The sequence below is a fragment of the Aquarana catesbeiana genome, linkage group LG03, assembly GCF_042186555.1.
Source record: "Aquarana catesbeiana isolate 2022-GZ linkage group LG03, ASM4218655v1, whole genome shotgun sequence".
Taxonomy (NCBI): domain Eukaryota; kingdom Metazoa; phylum Chordata; class Amphibia; order Anura; family Ranidae; genus Aquarana; species Aquarana catesbeiana.
Window position 1 is genome coordinate 33305920 of NC_133326.1, and position 15459 is coordinate 33321378.

General features: G+C 43.6%; 1 protein-coding gene across 1 annotated transcript in view; it reads right to left on the reverse strand.

The window, feature by feature from the left end:
- Positions 1 to 15459, reverse strand: part of SLCO3A1 (solute carrier organic anion transporter family member 3A1) — a 539529-nt gene that overhangs the window by 152380 nt on the left and 371690 nt on the right. The window contains exon 4 of the mRNA XM_073618412.1: positions 9330 to 9593. Coding sequence (XP_073474513.1) covers positions 9330 to 9593 — 264 coding nt within the window. The remainder of the gene's footprint in view (positions 1 to 9329; positions 9594 to 15459) is intronic.

Here is a 15459-nt window from a genome sequence, read left to right on the forward strand (position 1 = left end):
ATTGGACAGGTTTTATAGCAGAAAGTAAAACATTTTTGGTCTTTTTAGGTTTATATTGCAAGGAATAAAAACCCAGTGGTGATCAAATACCAGTAAAAGAAACATCTATTTGTGTGAAAAAATGATATAAATGTAATTTGTGTACAGCATTGCATGACCGTGCAATTACCATATATGTACAGTATGTATAGTGTTGTGTAAATTGTCAGCACAATATAAGCACTTGTAAGAAATAGTGTTCAATACAGGGATACTGGCCCTGCATCAGTCTTGGTGACATCAGAGGACCTCCTTCACCTTCTCTGAGCTCTGCTTTACAGAGTAAACATTAGACTGCAAGAGGATGATATCTTTTTAAATTCAGGTACTTACACTGCTTGCATAAAAAAAAAAAAATGTTGTGATGTATTGTGTCGTCTATCTGCCCGAAGTTCAGCTTTAACTAACTAGTTGCAGCTAGAAGGGAAAAGGACACAGAGCAATAAAGAAAGTACAAACGACATGCTATCGAGAAATGAAAAACTTGTCTGAAGTGCAATAAGCTGTTATTAAACTGTTTTGACAGAGATTGTGAGTGGAGTACCGAGAGGATGTCCTGGATTTACGTATTGTTAAATAACGTTCAAAGAATAAGCTGAACTTAACCTTGGAAAGCTGTGCTTGTTGCTTATAACTACTAATTATTCAAATGCATAATGTTTTACTTTTAGATAAACGAAGACTAAATAATAACAACATTAATATACAGCTTGTAAAACAATGTCACCTTTTTTGGGGGGTAAATAGAATTCTGAAGGTGCTATTGACATGAAATGTTCACCACGCTGGTAACAACCCATGCAATCCATACATCCAAAAGGGTTTAATTAGGGCAAAATGTGTCACAGTTCTGCATAGAAACCAATCATCTTTCAGGTTTTATTGCCAAAGCTTAATTGAACAAGCTGAAGTTAGAAGCTGATTGGTTTCTATGCAGAAATGTGACAAATGTTGCACTTTTTAGCTTTAGTAAATAAACCCCAAAGAGCCAAAAAACAAATAAGTTTAGAAATAAAGTTATGTGTAATAAAATAGAATGACACAAGGAAAAAGTATTGAACACTCTAACTGAAATGTATTTAATACTTTGTATGGAATCCTTTGTTAATGGCAGCTTCCAGACGCAGGCTCCTGTATGGAGAAACTGGTTGCATGCATTGCTCAGGTGTGATTTTGGCCCATTCTTCCAACAGTCTTCAAATCTTGAAGGTTCTGTGGGCCTTTCCTATCAACCCTGATCTTTAGTTCTTTCCATAGATTTCCTATTAGATTTAAGTCAGGTGATTCTCTGGGCCATTCTAGCAGCTTTATTTTCCTTCTTGAAAACCAATTGAGAGTTTCCTTGGCTTTGTGTTTGGGATTATTGTCTTGCTGAAATGTCCTCCCTCGTTTCATCTTCATCATCCTAGTAGATGGCAGCAGATTTATCAAGAATGTCTTAGGGCTTTTTTCCTCAGAGACTACGTGCAGGAACTCCCCTTTCAGAGTCACCCCTTGTCTCCGCCCTCTACCCACCCCCGAGTACTGTCCCTTGGTTCCAATCTCTATCCACCTCCCAGCACCACCCCTTTTATAGAATACAGAACTAAGTAACATTTGTGGTGCTAAGTATTTTGTATGGAATTTGTCAGTGATAACAAGAAAAGCAGTAAAACAGATCCCCTGCAGGCAGAAACAATAGACCCCAAAAAAATCCCCCCCAGCAACAATAGACTGCGCGCCTCCTAGCAACTGACCTCCCAGCAAAAATATACCTCCCCAGCAACAATAGACGCACTGCAAAAATAGGTCCTCTCCCACAACAATGGATCCCCCAGCAGCCAGTATCAACAGACCCTGCAGCACTCCCCAACACCCCTTGCCATTACATACATTCAGTCCTGGGGGTGCCGGAACTGTGTTCCCCCGCGTTCCTGCTCAAAAAAAGCCCTGGTCTTAGTACATTTTTCCATTCATCCTTCCATCAATGATATGAAATTTGTCAGTACTGTATGCTGAAAAACAGCCCCACACAATGATGTTCCCACCTCCAAACTTCACTGTTGGTATGGGGGTGTTTTTGGGGTCATGTGCAGTGACATTTGACCTCCAAACATGGTGTGTATTGTGGCATCCAAAGAGTTCAATTTTGGTCTCATCTGACGAGACTATATTCTCCCAGTATTTCACAGGCTTGTCTAAATGTTGTGCAGCAAACTTTAAATGAGCTTCAACATTCTTTTTCTTCAGCAATGGAGTCTTGTGTGGTGAGCGTGCATACAGGCCATGGCGGCTGAGTGCATTACTTATTGTTTTCTTTGAAAGGGCCCTTTCATGCGGGGTTGTCTGTTAGATTGACTCCACTTGCTCAGCGGGGGATCGATCCGCTGATCTCCGCTGAGCAGGCAGATGACAGGCCTGTCTCCGCTCACTGTGCAGAGACTGACCTGTTAGAGCCCTGCTCTCCTCTACTGCCTGTCTGTTTTCATCCGATCCCATCCAATCCGCCAGACGGATGGAAAATCGGGTCCCCTTCCTTCTGGATTTCAGGGACAGGATCGGATAGCAATGGATGTCAGCTGACATGTCACCAATGACATCCGCCGCTACATAGAAGTGAAGGGAGTGTCCGATCAGGTTTGCCTGAAAAACTGACAGGCAGGCCTGATTGGAAAGCCCGTGTAAAAGGGCCCTAACAATTGTATCTGCTAATTTCAGGTCTTTCTGAAGCTCTCCACAAGTGGTCCTTTGGCCTTGGACAACTCTTCTGAGGAGCACCTGGTCGTGGCTGGTTTATGGTGAAATTATATGCTTTCCACTTCTGGATTATGGCCCCAACAGTGCTCACTGGAACATTCAGAAGTTTGGAAATCCTTCTGTAACCAATGCCATCAGTATGTTTTACAACAATAAGGTTGTGAAGGTCTTGAGAGAGCTCTTTGCTTTTACCCATCATGAGATGTTTCTTGTGTGACACCTTGGTAATGAGAAACTTTTTTATAGACCATCAGTTGAGACTGAACCAGCTGATAATAATTTGCACTGACAAAGGGCAGGATTGTTTTCTAATTACTGATAGATTTCAGCTAGTGTCTTGCCTTTCCATGCCTTTTTGCACCTCCCTTTCTTCATGTGTTCAATACCTTTTCCCTGTGTCATTCCATTTTTATTACACATAACTTAATTTCTGAATTTATTTGTTTTGGTTTTGCATGAGTTTACGACAGATTTCATGTCAATAGTACCTTTAGAAATATATTTACCTAGAAAAATGGTGACATGTTCAATACTCATTTTACCCACTGTGTGTAATTATATTAAGAACATTTCATCTATCTATGATGATGTAATTCATGAAGAATGAGGCACAATCAAGATGAGTTAATCAGCATTTATACTACAACAAGGTGATATCATCAGGTAACTTAAAGCTGAACTCCAGGCAAATTTTTTTCCCCCATGTAGTTAACTGCTAGTTTTATTCTGGGGGGGGGGGGAGGGGGCAACGTAAATGTACTTATCTGTTCTGCTGATCCTTCCTGCACAAGGCCGATCCGGCAACCCCTCACTCCAGCGGTCTTGATGTATGGACTGTTCCTAATGCCAGCACACCCATAGCATGTTCCATAGACAGGAACAGTCCACCAATGGATTGTGGGGGAGCACAGTTTTCCAGAGGACCAACAGACTAGGTGGGTATAAACTTTGTGCTTGCCCCTAGAAAAAAACGAGCAGTTGACCCATACAGTGCAGGCACAGACACACTGCATGGGCAAAAACATTTTTTTGCCCGGAGATGGGCTTTAAAGCTGAACTCCAGGGAAAGAAAAAATCTCCCTTGCAGTTGGTCTGCTCCCACAGCGCAAAAGTTAACTGCTCATTAAGACCCCTTTCACACTGAAGCACCACTAAAACAGCGCTAAAGCGCCAGTCGTTTTTGCGGTGCTTTAGCTATGTTTTAAAAGCGCTTTTTTTCGGGCGCTAGCGGGCCGGTCTTTTTAAGGTCACGTGATAATGTGACCTTAAAAAAAAAAAAAAAAAAAAGGAAGAAAAAATTTGTGTCTGTCAATGAACGAATGAGAAAATGGGATTTTTGACTTACCATAAAATCAATTTCTCTGAGTTCAATGACAGACAGCGCTCCATTATTCAGAACCATAGGGTTGTATCACCCCCTACAGGAGTAGGACACTAGGCAGAAAAAAGACTTGGCTACGCCTATGGGCGGTCCTAGATGATATCCACCCCCCCCCCCCCCCCGCTATAGGCCTTCCCTTTAGTAACAAGCAGTGTCAGAAGCATCAAAACTCCTTAGAGGGGTGGGAGCTGTGTTTATCAATGAACTCATAAAAATGTATTTTATGGTAAGTCAAAAACCCCATTTTCTCATTCATTCATTGAAAGACACATCGCTCCATTATTCAGAACCATAGGGGCGTCCCAAAGCAGTGCCAAACATGAGGGGTGTGTCAATGAAAAATCCCAAGGCTAACACAAGAGCCAACCAGTTAACAGGAGCTCAACACAGAACAACTGGAGCCCAACCCGAACAATACACCCCCAAGAGAGATTAGACCCCCTAAACAGCAGCCCGCAACATCTTGTGGCCAAAAGAAGCATCCTCAGATGCCAGCACTTCCACGTAGTAAAATTTTGCCAAAGTGTACACCACCAACCAAGTGGCTGCCTTGCAAACCAGCGCAGCTGACGCCTGATGATGGTAGGCCCAAGAAGCAGTAAGCAGCCAAGTAACAGCCAACTTACAAAGTCATCCACAACCTGGCCCCCAGATACATCTCTAACCTAGTCTCAAGATACCAACCTAATCGTTCTCTTCGCTCCTCCCAAGACTTCCTGCATCTCAAACTCCCTTGTCACCTCATTCCATACTCGCCTTCAGGAAAGAGCCTCTCCCATCCTCTGGAATGTTCTACCCAAATCCGTCTGATTTTCTCCTACTTTTTCCACTTTCAGACAATCCCTGGAAACTCATCTCTTCAGAGAAGCCTATCTGGCCCCCACCTAACAACTGTACATTTATCTTCTCAATCAGCACATCACCCACAGTTATTACCTCTTGTATCTCTTGACCTTCCCTCTTAGATTGTAAGCTCTAAGGAGCAGGGCCCTCTGATTCCTACTGTATTACAATGTATTGTATTTGTACTTTCTACCCTCAAGTTGTAAAGCGCTACGTAAACTGTTGATGCTATATAAATCCTGTATAATAATAATAAAAGTAGAATGTGCCGTAACAGGCAAAGGAGGAACCCAACCCCTGATAGAATAGACCACAGTCATCGTCTGTCTGATCCATCTAGAAAGGTCGCAGAAGAAGCAGACAGCCCCTTTTTTGGCCCGTCCGTGATCACAAACAGTGAGTCTGATCTCTGAAAAGACCCTGTGACTGCCAAATACACCCGAATCGCCCGAACACATCCAAGGCATGTAAGGTAAAACCCTTAGGACGATTTGGCCTGGGACACAGGGAAGGCAATACAATGTTCTTAGTCAAAAGGAATCAGAGGAGGGAACCACGGACAGGGGCGAAGAACCACTTCTTTGTGGATCAACAGGCAAAAAGTACAACATGGTAACACCTACAGTTCCGACACTGCGAGCAGAGGTGATAGCAACCAAAAAAGCCGCCTTCTGGGACAGAGCAAGCAGAAGGCTCCAGTAGAACCGAACGCACCAAGAGCAGATACCATGGCGGTAGAAGAGACTGCACCAGAGGAGGCAGATGTCGAACCCCTTGATTAAGAGTACGCACCAAGGAGTGCGAGACCAGGGGATGCCCAAGAAAACTGCCAAGGCCGACACCTGGCCCTTGATGGTATTCAAGGCCAAGTTCTGCTCAATCACCCCGTGAAGGAAGGTCGAAATCCAAGCCACCGAGAAAGAACGAGGGTAAATGCCAAGTGCCTCACACCAGGATATGTGTGCTATCCATGTCCGGTGGTAAATCTTCCTAGAGGAAGGCTTCCTAGCCTTCAGCAGCGTTGTAACTTCAGCACCTGGCTCATAACAGCCAGGCCTTCAAAACTAGCGACTGAAGCAGGATGGAATATCGGCCCTTGGGACAGAACAGATAGAATCTCCCCGAGAGGCAGTCGCCAAGGGGCGTCAGCGACCAAGCGCACCAGGTCGGCGTGCCATCTGGGCCCACTATAATGACCGGAAACACTTCGGCTTCGATCCTGTGCAAAAGCCGCGGCAGAAGCTTGAGAGGAGGAGAGGCGTAGATCCCAGTATACCGGCCCCACCAGAGCGTCTGCAGTGACCACTAGAAGATCCCATGACCTTGCCAGAAACTTCAGTACCGTTCCGTTAAGCTGGGACGCTAACAGATCTACCTTGGGAGTGCACCATCGGAGACATATCCGATGAAACACATCCTGGTGAAGGGACAACCCCGTGGACCAACGCTAGCTGGCTGAGGCAAGCACCTGCCAGTTTTCTACTCCTAGAATACATATGGCGGAGAGGGCCGGAACAAGGCATTCTGCCCACCGGAGGATGCTGGCTACTGTCAGGGCTGCCAACACACTCTTCGTTCCGCCCTGGTGATTGACATAGGCCACCGTCATGGCATCGTCCGACTGGATCCATACTAGGAGCCCCCCGTTGAGTTGACCTCCATGATCCATACATAGTCTGATCGCTCAAAGTACCAAAATATTGATCGTCAGTCTGGATTCATTCAGTGTCCGACACTGAGCAGAACCCAGTCCCAGGACACCTCCCCACCCAAACAGAATGGCATTGGAGGTGACCATTGTCCAATACAAGGGGAGAAAGAATGTGCCCTGCCGAAAACCCGGAGAGCAGAGCCACCAGACCAGGAACCCCCCCCCAGTTTTCTGGCTCAGCCGAATCTGATAGCTCAGAGACCTTGGGCACTTTATGCCAGGATCTCACTTGAAGAGAGCTTGTATGGAACTGCGCAAATGGAACCACCTCGAAGGTAGATACCATCAGGCCCAACACCCACATGCAGGACTGCAGGGAGGCCCCCCAGCGAGACAATAGTAGTTGAAGCGCAGCGTGCAACTTCAGGAGTTTGTCCAGAGGAAGAAACACTCTGGCTAGAGATGAAACCAGAGTCAGGCCCAGATAATCCAATTTTCTGGAAGGAGCCGGAGCAGACTTCAGGTAGCATAGAAGCCAACTGAAATCTGTGGTCTGTACAGCGAGCTACATCACCCCTCAGAGTAGTCAAGGTTCTGCTCACAGAAGAAGGTCGTCCAGGCAGCCCAGGACCGCAATCCCCCACTAACGTAACCACGCCAGAACTGGGGCCAACACCTTTGTGAATATACGAGGAGCGGAGGCGAGACCAAAGGTCAACAAACAAGCTGATAATGCTCTTCTCCCACAGTAAAAAGGAGGAAGTATTGGTGTCAGGCACATATTGGAGTGCGTAAATATCCGTGATGTCGACAGAAGCCAGAAAGTCCCCATGATGAAGGGACGCCACCACCGTGCGAATGGACTCCATTCTGACCTTCTGTACCCACTGGAACCGGGACAAGCACACCTCGAAGCAACAGGGCTTGCACAGCCCCAAGGAGAACTGCCAACAATCCGGTGACAGACACCTATTGAAAGGAAAAAACTCTTTGCGGGGGTTCAAGGCCGGAACACCAGGACATAGGTGAGGGCGCGCCTTCATGCTGAAGGGGCCTTGTCCGTGGATCTAGGGAGCCCCGCTCTCGGCTCGCCAGACTAGGTCCATTGCGTGCCGAGAAGAAGGACCCTTTTGACCATTTCAGACTGTGGAAGAGATGTACACTTCCCTCCTGTGAGACTCGTAATGATGTCATCCAGCGTAGCCCCAAACAGACAATTGCCTTGAAAGCTTTTTTAGAAGCCTAGTCCGCAGACTAACACTTAAGCCACAATACATGTCTAAGCACCACTGCAGAAACAGAGAGCTTAGCAACCAGGGGAACTGCGTCCAAGAGGCATCGCATACAAACTGCAGCACCCAGACCAACTGGTCCGCCAACACACCGAAAGCAGAGGGATCTGCTCCCCCTCCAGGTACGTCAGCTGGAGCCTTAAAAGCCGGAGACTCCTCTACCAGAATCATGATCACCTTTGGCAACCTAGATCCACTACTGGTGGAACAGTCCACTCTTTAAGGAGGGACCCCACAAAGGGGTACGCCACTTAAACTGCCAACTAGATGGAGCTTTTCCCATTCTATATACACACACACACAAAAGTGGGGGTTGCATGTGATTCTTTGCAGTGCGATTTGCGCCCATTCATGTTGTATTGACACAATTCACACCGCAAAGTATCTGAATGTGGTCAGATATGTACTGTGAGTTCTAAAAATGTTTAAACTGCCATCTAGATGGGTGGGGTTTTCCCTTTCTACACACACACACACAAGCAGTGGGGAAAACTGCATGCGATTCTTTGCAGTGCAATTTGCGCCCATTCAAAGTATCAGTTTCCGTATCGGGAGCATTTGTGCGAGTACCGATACTCGCGCAAATGCTTGGTATCGGTGCATCCCTAGTTTATACCTGATAATGAGCTCTGCCAGCATAGCACAGACAGGGCAATTATGGCAAGCACAGCTCCCCAGCCCCCAATAAACAAAGATTTTTCAGAGTTGGGGCTATTAAGAAAAGTGCCTTTAAAACGGCAAGCAGCTATTTTAATTTAATTTTTTTAAGTTATGCTATGTGAATGGGGACATGTAACAAATATAAAGTAGATAATATCCCAATTTGACTGCAAAAGTATTGAAATCCACTTTAATTGTTCACAACAAACAGTGCTTAGATGGCTTATTTTGCACTGGGAAAGCAGCAGGTTGCGTGGACTGAAATGAACTTAGATGTTGGTTTTCCGCTTCTGCTTTGCGATGTGGCTTGATTTCTCCAGGGCACAGCTTTAATCTTTCAAGAATATGTCCTGATTTCAACATAACTTTTCTGGTTAGGAACACAGTTTCTCTGTCCCTGGCCTCAGGTCAACTCTCCTTCCCTTGTGTTCCACAAACTTCATCCTGGCTACCTTTATTCACACATCTGAAAAGCCTTCATGAACTTTAGCAGGAACCTCTAAGGAGTCTATTTGGGTTATTTATGATGTGTTTTTTATAAAGTGCAAATGCCATGCAAGGTCATTTTTTTCTATTTTTTTCCAGACTGTATTAAATTGCATGTTTCCTCCACAAGATATATATTGAGGAAATAATGATGTTAAATCCACTTATTCATATAATAAATTCATGTAAAAAAAAAAACAAAAAACTTTCCTACTAGGAAAATATCATTATACTTGCACACCTCTGAGCTGTTGAAAGCAGGAAGCTCCCTCTCCTGACTCGGAAGAATGCGCCAGCACTCCGTTACTGGGTTTTGGTCTCTCGTATTCTCGGTCAGGTAACATGGTCTGCTCACTCTCCTCAGCATGATCCATATGTGTAGAGAGAGACTGCGGAAATCCAAACATCAGCAGGGACGAGAAGAAGAGTAAGGCACCGCAAAGCAGAAAGCCTGCCCACCAGGCTCCAATCCAGCGCGGGTCTTCTGGAGTGATTTCCAACTTGCCTGGTACACAACATAAAAAATAAAGGAATAAGGAATGCTTAAAAGTAGTACATACAGTAACCTGCTATTAGTAATTGTCAAGAAATTACATTACAATGCAAAGCAAAAAAAAAAAAAAAAAAAAAAACATCATTCAGAGAGGAAATATAAGGGCTGTAGCAAAAGTAATGCAAAAGTGGGCATAACTTTGTTAACTGTACATACAGGGCCTTGAAAAAGTATTCCTATCCCTTGAAATTTTCCACAATTTGTCATGTTACAACCAAAAACGTAAATGTATTTTATTGGGATTTTATATGATAGACCAACACAAAGTGGCACATAATTGTGAAGTGGAAGGAAAATGATAAATGGTTTTCACATTTTTTTACAAATAAATATGTGAAAAGTGTGGCGTGCATTTGTATTCGGCCCCCTTTACTTCGATACCCCTAAATAAAATCTAGTGAAACCAATTGCCTTCAGAAGTCACCTAATTAGTAAATAGAGTCCACCTGTGTGTAATTTAATCTCAGTATAAATACAGTTGTTTTGTGAAGCCCTCAGAGGTTTGTTAGAGAACCTTAGTGAACAAACAGCATCATGAAGGGCAAGGAACACACCAGACAGGTCAGGGATAAAGTTGTGGAGAAGTTTAGAGAAGAGTTATGATATAAAAAAATATCAGAAGCTTTGAACATCTCATGGAGCACTGTTCAATCCATCATCCGAAAATAGAAAGAGTATGGCAAAAGTGCAAACCTACCAAGACAGGGCCCACCTAAATTGACAGGCCGGGCAAGGAGAGCATTAATCAGAGAAGCAGCCAAGAGGCCCATGATAACTCTGGAGGAGCTGCAGAGATCCACAGCTCAGGGGGGAGAATCTGTTCACAGGATAACTATTAGCCGTGCTCTCCACAAATCTGGTCTATATGGAAGAGTGGCAAGAAGAAAGCCATTGTTGAAAGAAAGCCAAAAGATGTCCAGTTTGCAGTTTGTGAGAAGCCATGTGGGGGACACAGCAAACATGTGGAAGAAGGTGTTCTGGTCAGATGAGACCAAAATTGAACTTTTTGGCCTAAAAGCAAAATGCTATGTATGATGGAAAACTATCACTGCACATCACCTTGAACACACCATCCCCACCATGGAACATGGTGGTGAAAGCATCATGTTGTGGGGATGCTTTTCTTCAGCAGCAACTTGGAAGCTGGTCAGTTGATGGGAAGATGGATGGAGCTGAATACAGGGCAATCTTAGAAGAAAACCAGTTAGAGTCTGCAAAAGACTTGAGACTGGGGAGGAGGTTCACCCTCCAGCAGGACAATGACCCTAAACATACAGCCAGAGCTACAATGGAATGGTTTAGATCAAAGCATATTCATGTGTTAGAATGGCTCAGTCAAAGCCCAGACCTAAATGCAATTGAGAATCTGTGGCAAGACTTGAAAATTGCTGTTCACAGACGCTCTCCATCCGATCTGACAGAGCTTGAGCTATTTTGCAAAGAAGAATGGGCAAAAATGTCACTCTCTAGATGTGCAAAGCTGGTAGAGACATCCCCAAAAAGACTTGCAGTTGTAATTGCAGTGAAAGGTGGTTCTACAAAGTATTGACTCAGGGGGGTTGAATACAAATGTACGCCACACTTTTCACATATTTATTTGTAAAAAAAGTTGAAAATCGTTTATCATTTTCCTTCCACTCCACAATTATGTGCCACTTTGTATTGGTCTATCACATAAAATCCCAATAAAATACATTTACATTTTGGTTGTAACATGACAAAATTTCAAGGGGTAGGAATACTTTTTCAAGGCACTGTAGGTCGTTAAAATGTCAAATGTTGGTAGAGTAACTCTTCCTTTATAGCAGGGATTTCAAACTGAATTTCATTGCGGGCCAAATCAGAAGGCCAGTTATATTTGTAGCCCCCCACCATCAGAAGTAAAGAGTCCTCCACCCTCCCTTACATCACAGTGCACCCCCCTTAACAAGTGCTGCTGCCAGGAAGAAGCGAGGGGGTGGAGCCAGGAAGCAGAAAGTGCATGGTCTGGAGGAGGACCAGAGAAGGGCTGGAGTCAGCCTTCTGAATCTATTCAATGCTGAGACAAGTGAAGGCGGAGACGAGGGGGTGCTGCAGGATCTGTAGGAGGCGTTCTGATGAGGCTCTCTGCGGCTGCATGGAGAAGCACAGGATTTGGTGGAAGAGTTCTGTCCTCCTCTCTGCTGCTGTCTGCTGAGACAAGGTGGGGGCGGAGGTGAGGGAAGTGCAGCAGCTGCAGGAGAGGTGCGAGGGCCACATGAAATGGCCTGGAGGACCGGATTCTGCCTGCAGGCCTTGTGTTTGACACGTGCTCTACAGTAACTCCTCCTTTTTCATTGCAGGTAAATAATGGATTCCAAGCAGAAGCAACATGCCGTCATTGAGTTTTTGACAAAGGAGAGGTTCAAGCTGACCGACATCCACAGAAGGCTACAGAATGTTTACGGAGATGACACCATTGACAATAACTAGAGCTGTGTGATTCTGAATAAAATGAGATTCACGATTTTTTGGCTTAGAATAAAGATCACGATTCTCGGCATAACATAATCTTTCACATCATACAAAAAAATTAGGCTAACTTTGCTGTTTAGCTTTTTTAATTAATTGAAGTGTATTTTTTCCCCAAAAATTGCACTGGAAAGACCACTGCGCAAATACAGTGTGACATAATATATTGCAATGACCGCCATTTTATGCTCTAGGGTCTCTGCTAAAAAACATATATATAATGTTTGGGGGTTTCTAGCAAAAAAATACTGATTTTAACTTGTAAGCAACAAGCATCAGAAATAGTCTTAGTCTTTAAGTGGTTAAACTGCCCTCATTTACAAACCGAAGTTCATCCCTTTGATCTAAAATAACCAAATCATAAGCGCTGAGCAATGTTGTGATACACTTCTTTTTTTTTTTTTAACTGCTCTGCACTTGTTAGATGAGTTGTGGAAATGCCGGACGGATTAAGATCACGAAGGGGGTTGAATCGAGATCGTGATTTTTTTTTTTAACAATTAATCATGGAGCTCTAACAAAAACAATGTCTTTTCATAGGTGACATCAATGGTATCATCTCTGTAAACATTCAGTAGCCTTTTGTGGATGTCAGACAGCCTGCAACGCTTTATCAAGAACTCAAGGAAGACACGTTGCTTCTACTTGAAATCCATTATTTACCTGCAATGAAGTAGAAAAAGATACCATAAAAGGAAGAGTTACTCTACCAATGTGTGAAATTTCAACAATCTATGCAAGTTAATGGAAAAAGTTATGCCTACTTTTGCAATTTTTTTTTTATACAGCCCCCAAAGTGGGCATAACTTTTTAATAACTTGTGTAGGTCATTGAAATTTCACATTGGTAGAGTAACTCTTTTTCTATAGTAACTCTTTTTCTTCTTCACTGCTGGTAAATAATGGGCTCCAAGCAGAAGCAACATGTCGCCATTGAGTTCTTGACGAAAGAGGGGTGTAGGCTGTCCGACATCCACAGAAGGCTACAGAATGTTTACAGAGATGATACCATTGACAAGAGTTACTAATGACAAGATATTGTTCTGGTCAATGGTGTCATCTCCGTAAACATTCTGTAGCCTTCTGTGGATGTTGGACAACCTGCTCCCCTCCATCAAGAACTCAATAACCACATGTTGCTTCTGCTTGGAATCTGTTATTATTTTAGGGTTTTTTTTCATTCCATCCTTATTAAAGTTTTGCAACAGTTTACAGAGCAAGGCAAAACACATAGGTACAAAGACAAAAACATTTTGGGGGAAAAGAACAAATAAGAAAATGACTTGAACAGAATATTATCCAATAGGGTTCTCTGGGAGTATGGGTACATATTTGCACAAAATATATGTCCAGGACACTGGCATCTTATTGCATCAAACAAGAATAGGAAAATCGTTTTCTATAGACCCAAAAGGTCAAGAGGATTGACCCAGATCAGATTTCCCAGAGCTGATTAGTACAAGAGAGCCAAAAAGGGGGAGGTGATTAACAGGGGGGCAATAAAAAAGGTTTACTCCCTTTCCCTGGCTGATGTCACGCTCAAAGACTCTGAACAACCCAATGAAATAAAGAATAAATCAGCACCACTCATGTTGGAGCCACCTGGGTGAGAACAGCAGAACAGGAAACGACCCAACAATTCATAAGGCAAAAGCAGGCCTCATACTACATCTTCAGCTCGTGTAAATTCTGGATTGCAAGAATAGATCATCCAATGAAACCTTATTTTATGGGTTCTCTTCTCAGTGCCGTTAAAACAATAGTCAAGCTTTCCAATACCCCTAGATCTTCAATTTTGCGTAAACCAAAGTGACAAAGAGGACGTGGTAGAGGATTTCCAAAGGATAGGGAAACAGGGGCAGGCTGTGTTCACCAAATGTCTAATAAATGATTGTTTGTGGAAAGAATCCTGGAGTATACAGAACGTGATGGTCCTTAAATTTCTGTACAATGGAATGGACTTGTGTCCAGAATGGTTAGAGAATTGGACAGGACCAGAAGATATGTAACATATCGCCTATGTCTGATCTGCAACACCAGCAGGTGGTAGGTACAGAGGAATACATACAATGGGAGCGTGGAATCCAATATTTATTTACCAGCAATGAAAAAGAAGAAGCAAATAAAGAAGTTACTATGGAGTATGTGCTACTCTACCAACATGTGCAATTTGAATAACCTTATAAAACTATATAAGGTCACACAAAGACACATTCTCATCGAAATGAACCAAAAAGCAAAAAATAAATTAATTTATAAAATAAAAATAAAAAATAACTTGCATCCTCAGAACCATAAACCAGAGGTTGATTCAGAGTAAGATAAGGAAAATAATCTTTGCAGAATCTTACTTTGCACAAAGCCAATGGAGCATCAGCTCCCTATGAAGCTTTTTATTGAGAATTCTAAAACCATTGAAAACACATAATTTGTTCACATCTCTGGTTTTCCTATCCATGGCCCTTCCATCTTTCACCATTAGCTTTCACTTCCCAAAACACATATAAAACAATACTTACCTAATGCTTTAAGAAAGCTTAACCATGACATGGTCAAATCTAACCAAATTTCTAAATATTTTTCTAAGAAGAAACATATAACCTCTCAAGGTCTGACCAGATAGGAGGGTTGGCAACCCCAGCATGCATGTCAATGTGCCTTTTTCAGCAACACTCTGCCATTAGTTGCCTCCCTTTCTGCAGGGAGGGCACTTCTTCTGTCTACTTGTGGAAAAGCAGGGTGTTCTAGTGGTGGCTCTGGCTTAGCACTGGGCCTCCTAAGAATTGTCCAAGCATGCTGATCTGTGGTCTGAAGGTGTGAAATTCAGGGCTGATCTGATATCTGATGATACTGGAACTGAGATTGATCTGAAGTCTGTAGGTGCAGGAATTGAGGTTGGTCTAAGGTCTGAAGGTGCAGAAATTGGGGCCCATCTGAGATGGGAAGGTGCAGAAATTGGGGCCCATCTGAGATGGGAAGGTGCAGGTACTGGGGCTGATCTAAGCTCTTAAGGTGCAGGAATAGGGCTGATCTGAGTTGCGAAGGTGCAGGAAGAGATGATCCAAAGTTTAAAGTGCACAAACTGAGGCTGATCTAAGATATGAAAGTACGCAAATTGGGGCTGATCTAAGTGTTAGGGTGTAGAAATTGATGCTGATCTGAGGTCTGAAGGTGCAGGAATTGGGGCTGATCTCAGGTGTGAAGGTGCAGGAATTGGGGCTGATTTGAGGTGAGAAGGTGCAGAATATTAAGCTGAACTCAGGTGTGAAGGTTCAGGAATTGGATCTGACGTACGGTCTGAAGGTGCAGGAATTGGGCTGATCTGAGGT